Source organism: Lactuca sativa, chromosome 5 (genome assembly GCF_002870075.4).
Source record: "Lactuca sativa cultivar Salinas chromosome 5, Lsat_Salinas_v11, whole genome shotgun sequence".
NCBI classification, from domain to species: Eukaryota; Viridiplantae; Streptophyta; class Magnoliopsida; order Asterales; family Asteraceae; genus Lactuca; species Lactuca sativa.
In genome coordinates this window covers 319,356,717-319,367,966 of record NC_056627.2, presented here as the reverse complement: position 1 = coordinate 319,367,966, position 11,250 = coordinate 319,356,717, and the positions used below count along the sequence as shown (strand labels likewise).

Sequence of the window (11,250 nt, the reverse complement as noted above, 5' to 3'; positions counted from 1 at the left end):
GGGAGATTGTAGGGTCCATTATGTGTAGCGTCTTGGGCTCGGTCCATAGTCCAATTTTGTATCCGGATTGGGCCTGTCCATCCGTGATTTATTTTTTAGGGTTTAGTATTTATAGATGCTTGCATGTATCTTTGTACGTAAGATTTCGGAATCGATCATTCATAGCGAATACCTTTTATCGATTGTAACCCTAAAAAGCCTCTACAACGGAAGTTCTTTATCGAGCTCTGCTGAGGCGTGAATCTATTGAATCATTCAACTTATTTAGATTCATTCTCGTGTATGATATTTATGTTTGCATTATTCTGGTTAACCTGTATAAGATCTAAACGATCAAAGAGTTTTTCAACTCATCAGTTTCCATACTTGACCATCCACCTCCACCAATGCAACAACATTAAGTAGCATATTAAATTCTAGCGTTATTGTGTGTCTTCGTGCCAAAAGGTATCATCCTCATCATCTAACACTCTATGCTCAATTCCCGTGTAATGAATTTTCGATTTCAGGTGATTGTTGTTTCCTCGCTATATCAATAATTCCAATTATCATGTAATTCTATCCGTTCGTGCGTGTGTTTATGGTGTTTAGCCCGGATGTGGCATTGGAAGTTGCAAAGGCTGTAATTACGGGTGGAATATCGGTTGTAAGTATGTTGCTGTCGTATTGTTAGTAGAATTAAGGATTGAAAACTTGAAATTGGTGTATGTTTTCTTCTTTGGGTGAGTGAATTCATGCAAAGTTCCACCTGAGCTATGCTCCCAAAAGAAATAGCATTCGTACTTAGACCTGTCAATTTCAGACACGAATACACGAATTTGTGAGAGACACGAAACGACACGAATACATCTTAAAAATTGAGAAAAAGCTTATTTCTCATTGTGTAATCGTATCGTGTCAAATTCATGGCTGACACGAATACACGAATTGCCAGGTCACCTAAGATTCATATACAAAGTAACTTCTTAATTCATTATTGCAAATTTAAAATTCTTATTAATAATTTACTTGAATTAGGTTGTTAGTTCTGAAACAAAAAGCATATGAAAACAGATTTTGTAATTAGCATCCAATTGAACTTTCTGGGGTGATTTCACCTTGTAGCTCACAGTGTTCTTGAGTATTGCCCTTGTCAATTGTGATAACTTGCATATAAGATAAAGTAGCCAAAATGAATGAAAGTAAAGAAAACTAAATTAATGTAACACTTGTACTTTTCACTCTCCAATGCTTTTAACTCACGTGATTAAGCAAGAATAAGTATGCAATGACAAATTCTAATTATTAGTTTAATTTACAAATAAACAAGGCCTTAATGGATGTAATTGTGATGTTTTGACATAGAAGCAATGTTTGTTGATTTGCAGCTGGAGATTGTGGTTTCTACCCCAGGTGTTTTTGAGGTTGTTTAACATAAAGCCACTTGTATAAGTTACATTCATTTCATACATTTCTAGTTGATGATCTTGAAAGCTTACAGTTTCCCACTTTTTTTATTTGATAGGTTTTACATCAACTGGTGCAGGATTTTCCAACCACAAGTCTAGGAGTAAGTATTCCACAATCGTCAATTGTATGATCATTTTTTAGTGAACTATTTTTGTCAAGGATGAATTCTTAACATATCTTAAATTCTTAATGCTCTAACATGTTCCAGATTGGCACTGTTTTAAATATTGAGGATGCAGAAAATGCAAAAAAAAAAAAAAAAAAGTTGGTGCAAAATTCATCATGCGTCCTGCAATTGTAAAGGCATGTCAGAAATTATTACAACACTATAACGTTTGTTTACTATTTTTAAATCTTCCTTTAATAATGTAAATTGTTTGCAGGGTATTCTTGATGAAGACAGTGATGATTTGCTATATATACCTAGTGTAATGACCCCAACAGAAGTAAGTATATAATCATATTTATTAATAGAAAAAACTAAGGCATTTGTAGAGTTATATATTATATGTAAAATTATTTTACAGATACTTTCATCATATAATGTTGGTGCGCCAAAATCGTGAAGGTTAGGTGCTTTAACATTCATGTTTCTTTCTATTACATTATTATGTTACCTACTCATTTGAATTTAGTAACAAAAAAGCAAAATTTATAATGATTGTGTATCTTTAAAGGTATACCCTGTTTCTTCACTTGGTGGTGTTGGATACATAGCAACTTTGAAGAAGCCTTTTCCTCATATTCCTTTAGTTGCCTCTCAAGGAATAACAACTGGTAGGTTATAATGATATATACTATGTTTGTTACACATCACATGACATGATATGACATGACATGATATATGTGTTATTATATAGATTTAATTGGTGAATAGATTGGTGAGGGAGCATCAACGGTTATTTTATCTGATGTTATTTTTGAGAAAGAGGCGATGGCTCAAAGAAACTTCATTGCAGTTTATCAACTTGCAAAACTTGTAGCTTCACAAGGCAATGAAGCTGTAGAAAGGTATTACTATTTACTATAGCTTCTTTGACTGTTTTTACTTTTTTACTTATTCATACACCATAATATCTAATTATGATTTATGCATCTCATGAAGCAATTTATTTGGAATTTTGTAGGCGTAAACGCCTTGCTGTTTCAATACCTTTTTCTTGATAATTACTTTATATTATTTCAACATGTTGGAGTTGGATCCATTTGATGCCATTTTGAAATATAAAAAGATAATACAAATTAAAATTCAAATGTTTTTTTTGCAAGTATTAGACCATCCCTGACCCCTAACAGTGTCTTTTACACCAAATGGATAAAAATGGTTTGAAAGCAACCCTTATATTTATTAGTTTGTTACAAACTTGACACGTATTTTTTTTATCACAGTAACTATAAATTATATCGTTAGATATTGGTAATGAAATGACATTATTCGTGTATAATTAATTATCATATTATTGAAACAACAATCTTATTAATAACACTGATAACAATATTAAGTATACGTTGTTATTGTACAAGCAATAAACTAAAAATAAATAAGTTCAAAGTTGAATGATCAATTTTTACAAGTAAAACTTAACACTATGGGAATGTTCGACAACAAGATTTTGAGAACTTCTAATTGACTTTAGGAATTTTTACTTTTAATTTTAAGAAAAAAAAAACTCGAATTAAAGAAAAAGTTTAGTTTGGGAGTATGAGCTTAAAATTTTATTTTAAATAAACAACTCATAATCCAAAAGTTATTTCAAATAATTTTTGAGAGATTTTAGTCTTTAGTCTTTGGGTATGTTTGATAAAACTAGTTGGAAATTGTAGTTTTTATTTGTGTATAGATTTAGGCAAGAGTAGTTTTAAGTTTTCAAAATATATAAAATTACATAAAATTATAAATTAAAAGCTCTTAAAAATCTAAAATCTCCCAAAAACTATTTTAAATAGCTTTTGGATTATGAACTATTTGTTTAATATAAAAACTAAAGGGTAATATATTTTCTGATTTGTACACATTTAACCACTGACTTTTTTTTCGTCCACATTTACCCCTTCAACTTATTAAAATGTACACATTTAGTCCTTATGACCGGCTACTCCAGGTTAGTCGGTAAAAAAGACTTAATAGAGTAATATATTCCTCACTTTATACACATTTAGTCCTTAATATTTTTTTGTTGCAAAATAAGTCATTTTTGTTTTTGTACTCATTCAATATTTATAAATAATTTCTTTAGGCTTTTCTCACAACATCTTATGTAGATAGCCATATGGTGGTGGGATAGGTTGAGGTGGGTCTGCTATATATTGTAGTGCGGGCCAGCTGTAAGCCATAGGCACGAATGCTCAAGAAGAGCGGTTGGGTTAAGGTGGCATGCAGACAAACCCTGGGTATTCCATTCCGATGACTAATTGGACATGTTGCATGTTGGCATTCCATTCCAATGACTGCTTGGGCCAAGGTATTCCAATCTGATGAGTGTGGGGCTGTTATACATGATAATATGTTTATTGTATCACGTATTTTGGGGGAAATTCACTAAACTTTGTGTTTACCTAGTTGTTTATGTTTTCAAATTCTATCGTTGATCGTGGGAAGGCGAAGACATAACAATACACACTCATCAACACTATTGAGGATTCCACGTTTCTTATATTACTCTGATTTTCGATAAATGTATTTTAGAATAAACGTTTTTTTTCTTAATAATGGATTTATAACTATGGAGTTTTGCCTTATTTAAAAATGGAAATTTTTTGTTGTGAAAATGAGACGTTACACATAAACATCAACAACCCCACACACTTCATCAACAATTGTCCCACGTAAGATGTCGTGAGAAAAACTTAATGAAATCATTCATAAGTACTGAATGAGTATAAAAACAAAAATGACTTATTTTGAAACAAAAAAATATTAATGACTAAATGTGTACAAAAATATAAAGGACTAAATATGTACAAAATGAGAAATATATTACCCTATTAAGTCATTTTTATCGGCTAACCTGGAGTAACTGGTCATAAGGACTAAATGTGTACAGTTTAACAAGTTGAAGGGGTAAATATGGACGAAAAAAAACTCAGTAACCAAATGTGTAAAATCGAAAAATATATTACTCTTTTAAGTTATTATCCCTTTTATTAAAAGCTAAAAGGTTTCAAAAAGACATCTAGCGAAGACAGTTGTAAACAAATCAAAGTTAATAAGTTTAGCGTTGAGCTTTCAAACCGTACATAAATAAAAAATATAGCTTCGAGCTTTCAGGTAGTTTTGGGCTCAGGACTTTTGGGCTTCAACCAGGCCTTAGAGGCTTGGACTTACGTAGAGGTGGGCCTTGACCATTTTGTCTATTCTACAACGAATGTCCTTTTACATTAACTACACAACAAAAATATAACATAATATAAACGAACGTAGACCCATTAATCTCTTTTAGTAGTATTAAACTGTCGACGATAGTTATTGAGTCTCATCACATACAGCTATACTACACTATTAGAAAAACACGATAAATAAAGCAAATTAATAAAATAACTCCAATATCATCTATCTTCAAAAGGAAGGCTCATCTTCATCCTCATCCTCATCCTTGTGATTACATAAAAAATAAGCCACTAACAACGAAAGTGGTGCATCTGCTTCTTAATTCCAAAGTTCGACTATAGACTAAAAAAATGATAACCCTAGTTTACATACAAGACTTGCAATAAAGAAAGAAACCCCACTATCACTTCATAACGACTCTCTTTCTAGACAGTTTGATACCATAACCAATTCATGTCCCACATGCCTTAATAAGGCAATAAGTAGGGTGGATTTTTTCCAAAAATAGAGATGCCTATCTCCTCAAACAATAGTTTCTCCCACAAAACAGATTTTGTGCATTTCCATTAAAATTTTGTTATATAACTTTGAATCTATCAGGGATGTTAGTTAAATGCTCCTGATCTCAGGTATAGTTTTTTATATACAATAATGTTTTGTTTTTCACAATTTATACTACAATGTTTACTTTTTTAATCAATAAGTCAATAAAGGTTTATGTTCTTACCAATCTATCTAATTGATACCAATTAGGAGTAAAATATTATAAATTTTGGTCATCGTATGCAACATGATTACGTGTTGTCTAAAAAACAACTCTATACCATAAAATAATAACGAAACGTCATCAAGTAAACAAAAACTTGATTTTTTTATTAAGTTATGTACTTATATATTAAATCAAAATTTTAAAAGTATTTTGGGTTGAAAAGGAGATTAAATTCAAGGGATATTCATGGATAAAAAAAATGGTAAACCAAACCATTTGAGTGGCTCACGTCAACCCGCCTCATAACTACATAAGATGTCAATAACGGAACAATAACGGAACACTGGTGATATTTTGGATGTTTTATATATATATATAATGAGAATGAGAAGTTTTTATACAAAATACCATTTTTTTTGCCATTCTAGAAAAACTCACATTTGACAAAATAATCATTTTGGCTCATAATTGACTTGTTGTTGTTTATGGTTTGATAGTTTTAACATTAAAATATAAATAAGACATTTGATTTCTTTATATATATATATATATATATATATATATATATATATATATATATATATATATATATAGAGAGAGAGAGAGAGAGAGAGAGAGATGTCATGTCTAGATATTGCTGACAAAATTCATATTAGAATTTATTTGTAGGATGCTTAGAGTGTAACAGGTAAAAAACAGTTGTCTAATCTTGTTTAAAAATGTTTCTAACGGATAAAACATGAAACCTTATATTAGATTATAAACATAGATTGTTGTTGTCTAATCTTGCTTGGCAATGTTTCTAACGGACAAAACATGAAACCTTAGATTAGGTTATAAACAGAGATTGTTGTTCAAAAAGTATCATTCTCTTTAGTTCTTAAAACAATTTAAGATATCAATTCAACTTAGATCACTTTTATACACCTTGTATAATCTCCTAGCATCTTACAAATAGATTTCGATATACATCTGCAAACAGAAACTTGAGACATTAGTCTTTTTTTCGAACAAATCAAATGTTTTTTTCATATTCAAATGTTGAAAACCATTAAGAACATTATAAACAACAATAAAATAGAACATGAGAATTATGAGTCAAAAGAAAAAGGTTGGTTCAAATGGAAACATAAATTGAGCCTCAATGGAATACAAAGATATTATTACAGATCAAATCACTTCTAAAATTGAAAATATTCTAAATAGGAAAACATGAAAGTTATTTTAAATTAAAAAAAATGTCACATGTGAGTATCTTTTTAGGAAAAAAAAAAAGGTGAGTTTTCCAAAAAAAATTGTGTAAAACCGGGAAATTACCACTAAACTTGCCAAAAGTGAAGAATCGAAAATAGTTGAAAAATACAATGTCTTTTTGAGGAAACAACTAAGAGAGTTAATCCAAAAAAATCAATATATAAGGTTTTTATGATATTAATCCATTTGAAAAATGACCATAATATTAGGACTTCCGTTCCGGATTTAATGTTGTTTTTGAAAAACAAATAGGTGAAACATGACATAAAGGTGTATCAGAATATATTATATTTGACCGTGTTTTATGATCCAAATGAATCATTTTGGATTCCATCCCTATTTAAAGTTGATTTCATTTTCATTTGCATCAACCCCTCTCAAAAAATTTTCTCAACCCTTTCTCCAAGGAGATGTTTGGATTCACCGAGAATTCCTCGAAATGGCAGCCGACAATTCTCTTATATCGTAAAAAAAACTTTGTTATATTTCGAACCTAATTATGTGTTCCGATTTAAATTTGTAGGTCCAAAAGACATATTTTATAAGGTTTTAATATGTTACGAGCCTTTTCAAGTTGCAATGTTAATATATTATCTATTTTTTATTTTATGTTTGTTATATTGCACTGGTTTTGAATAGTAAGTCTGAATTTAGTTGTATGATGCTAGAACAAAACATTCAGAAAGACCTGTATATGTGTTTCGATTTTAACATACGAGTCCCAAAGACATCTTTTCTAAGGTTTAAATGTGTTACAAGTTTTTTCAAAGCCGCAACGTTAACATAACATCTATTGTGTTTATGTGTTTGTTATATTGCACCGGTTTTAAAGAGTAAGTCCTGATTTAGTTGTACGAGGCCAAAACAACATTATGAAACATTGTTCTTGAAGAGTCCGTTGTATTATAGACTAAATCATCACATTCAAGCTTGAATATGTGTTCTGATTGACGAGCCCAAAAGGCAAATTTTCTAATTAATGTACTCCTAATTAACGTCATATATGTCTATATGTATTTGTGTCTATATGTAGACAAACTATGAATGGTAAAAAAATTCTAAAAAAACATCGATAAACAAGAAAAAATCTAAAATGATTGTCATGCCAAATGTTACCTTTTTTAAATTCCTTTTTATATTCCTTTGTATGTTTTAAAGACCCCAAGTGCGCATAGAAAAAAAAATCTAGGTTAGTAGCTTAGGGACCGAAAATAACCAAATATAATTCCTTATATTTTAGGCTTGGTTTAGGGTGCCGAGAGGCCTACTAAATATGCATACTAAGCGAGTCAAAACATCATTTGCAAAAGACATCGGGCCAATATGTTGGCCGCAAGTAACAAAGTACCTAAATCAAGTAGACATACAAATGATATTCTATTTAGTTACAATTCAAGTTTTTGGTTTAGGGAATATTTTGTAATGCATTGTATTTCGTTAAGATTTAAGGTTTATGTTGCACATGTGTATTTCCAATAACATCAAATTCGATAACATCAACATTAAGCTAATTTGTTATGTTAGATGAATTACTTTTCGGCTAAAGTCGGTGGTATTTGTATATCTCATTCTTAACCGATACATATGTAAATACACATGCAATGATGCAAACATCAAAATAAGTATGAATTGTGTATCTCAGTATCTCACACGTTTTTCCAAAATAAATTTGCCGAAAACAAGTCCGATATATCATATTTAAAACCATTTTATGTCAAATTAAGTCTACCCACCAACACTTCGAAACAACTTGCTCTTTTCCAGAAATAAAATACTCAAAAGACTAAATGATCATTTCACCAATAATGCAAAAACATGGATTTTTTTTTTATTTAAATCCAAAATAAAATTTGGTGATTTTAGTCAATATCCCCTTGTATGAAACCATTTTATGAAAGACGATGGAGAGAGGGCATCTCTATCTCCCTTGCACATTCTCCTTTCTTACCGTTGCCACGTCAACCTCGCGCTTCTTCTTCTTTTCTTCTCTCTCTCTCTCTCTCTCTCTCTCTCTCTCTCTCTCTCATATCAATCCAAAACACAATTGACTTGAAATCCACATTGCAAAATTCGTCCATCAGATCCATCAAAAACCCTCACCAAACTCCCCAGATCTCCCACATTTTACTCAATTCCTAATTCAATCCCCAACATCCATCATCATCCATGTAAACCCACAAAACTCAAATCCCACCAAACCCTGCAACCTCCCTCCTTCGATTTAATGAAGGGAGGCAGCACAAAGTCACAGACACAGTGGTTTACGATCGGACTCGTCTTATCATGGTACACATCCAACATTGGAGTACTCCTTCTCAACAAATACTTACTCAGCAACTATGGATTCAAGTACCCGATCTTCCTCACCATGTGCCATATGACCGCTTGTTCTTTGCTCAGTTACATCGCCATTGTTTGGATGAAGATGGTGCCTCTCCAAACTCTTAGGTCTAGGGTTCAGTTTTTCAAGATCTCCGCCCTCAGTTTGGTGTTTTGTGCCTCCGTCGTTAGCGGAAATGTCTCGCTTAGGTATTTGCCCGTTTCCTTTACGCAGGCCGTCGGTGCCACCACACCATTCTTCACGGCGGTGTTTGCCTATATCATGACTATGAAAAGAGAGGCGTGGTTGACCTATGTAACTCTCATCCCTGTCGTCACCGGCGTTGTCATTGCTAGTGGGGTAAAATTACCTAATTTCATTCTCAATTCTCAATTCTCAAAACTCAAAATCCTCATCTGTCTGATTATTTCATTTCGTGATGACAGAGCGAACCGAGTTTCCATTTATTTGGTTTCATCATTTGTCTTGGCGCCACAGCTGCAAGAGCATTAAAGTCGGTGCTTCAAGGAATTTTGCTATCCTCAGAAGGGTAATCTTCTCTTCTTCTTCTCCTTCTCGATCTCTCTTAGTTGTATCTGATTGATTAACAACATAACATATTGGAATATTGGATTGATTTGAAATATGATAACAGGGAGAAGTTAAATTCCATGAATCTTTTGTTGTACATGGCTCCAGTAGCTGTTGTGATCCTGCTTCCTGCAACATTGTTAATGGAAGATAATGTGGTTGGGATTACTATAGCTCTTGCCAGAAAAGATGTCAACATTGTGTGGTATCTGCTGTTTAATTCTGGTTTAGCCTATCTTGTTAACTTGACCAATTTCTTGGTTACGAAGCATACAAGTGCTTTAACTCTCCAGGTATATACTATATGATATCAATGCTTCCATTAATGGAAAATTGCAGGAAATGTAGCTGTAAATCTTATTAATGTTACTACTTAATACATACCAGGTTTTGGGGAATGCTAAAGGAGCTGTAGCTGTTGTGATATCAATTTTGATATTTAAGAATCCAGTGTCAGTAACAGGGATGCTAGGTTACTTGCTTACAGTGTTTGGGGTGATTTTATACAGTGAAGCCAAGAAGAGGACCAAATAAACCTCCTTCATATTCAGTTAACCTTTTGTATTCTTTCACTTGATAAAACAGTTTCCATATATTTTGTTTGATTTTTAGTCCCAATTTGTTGTATACCTTCATGTGATTATGAGTTTACAGTTATACTGTTGTATAAATACTTATACAATACCCTAGAATCTCAATAAAGTAACATAAATACCTAATTGTTTCGTACTGTTTTTCTTGTGTTATGTGGCGTTACAATTTGACAAAAGTTGGTTTTTCTTGAAAGAGTCTTGAATCATATTACTAATACTTCTATTTTGTTTTAAACCATAGTGTTATGTGTTTCTTAGAAATATGAAATTTACCTTTCTTTTAAGGTGCTAACATGGTATCATGTGATGATGATGTGGCGCCATGTCATGTCCAAATAAGCAAAACCAACATGTTGCGTCTTGTAATCTACTAAAATTGTGAAATCAAAGTTATACCTTACGCTAAGCTTTAATTTGAAAAAACAAAAATGTTAGGTATTTTTTAACAAATAACCCTGATATTTAATCACAAATTCAATGAGTTAAACATTAATCTAAAAGTCAAACATTGCTTACAATCAATTAACAATTTCATCCAAAATTTCTCCGTACGTTTTGACTTCATAGTCGATTTGACATATTTGGGGTTGCAACAAAGAATCTCGTGTGAATTCCATCATTTATTGAAGAATTTAATGAATATGAAAAGTTTTTGTTGAATGTTAAAATCTCAGTTTAATCATCATAAAACATTCATTATGTCAAATAATTTTTTTTAAAAAAAAAATTACCATCTTTCCTTGATATTGCTATATTGCAACCTCTCGTGTACTTATATATGTTTTTTAATTAGTGCTTTTTATGTAATTGTCATCCTTTTGCAGCTTCCCAAACAACTCCAATATTCACATTCTTGACAATCCAAAGGTCTAAACAATCATAAATATCAGCAACATACAGAGCATCCTTTCTAAGAAAAAAGGTTTTAGACAACACCCTTTTTGCTTACTCAATGAATCATGATCAAAGTAAAAGATAAACCATGGGACACAAGACAGTAGAAAAA

The 11,250-nt window shown here is 31.6% G+C and overlaps 1 protein-coding gene and 1 pseudogene across 1 annotated transcript; both read left to right on the top strand.

The window, feature by feature from the left end:
• The first annotated feature begins 373 nt into the window (after positions 1 to 373).
• Positions 374 to 2,613, top strand: LOC128126096 (uncharacterized; annotated as a pseudogene).
• Positions 2,614 to 8,640: 6,027 nt separating this feature from the next.
• On the top strand, positions 8,641 to 10,380 carry LOC111890650 (probable sugar phosphate/phosphate translocator At3g11320). The gene is made up of 4 exons (XM_023886758.3): positions 8,641 to 9,420; positions 9,507 to 9,610; positions 9,716 to 9,944; positions 10,039 to 10,380. The coding sequence occupies exons 1-4, from the start codon at positions 8,965 to 8,967 to the stop codon at positions 10,183 to 10,185; spliced, it is 936 nt and encodes a 311-aa protein (XP_023742526.1). The 5' UTR covers positions 8,641 to 8,964; the 3' UTR covers positions 10,186 to 10,380.
• The last annotated feature ends 870 nt before the right edge of the window (positions 10,381 to 11,250 follow it).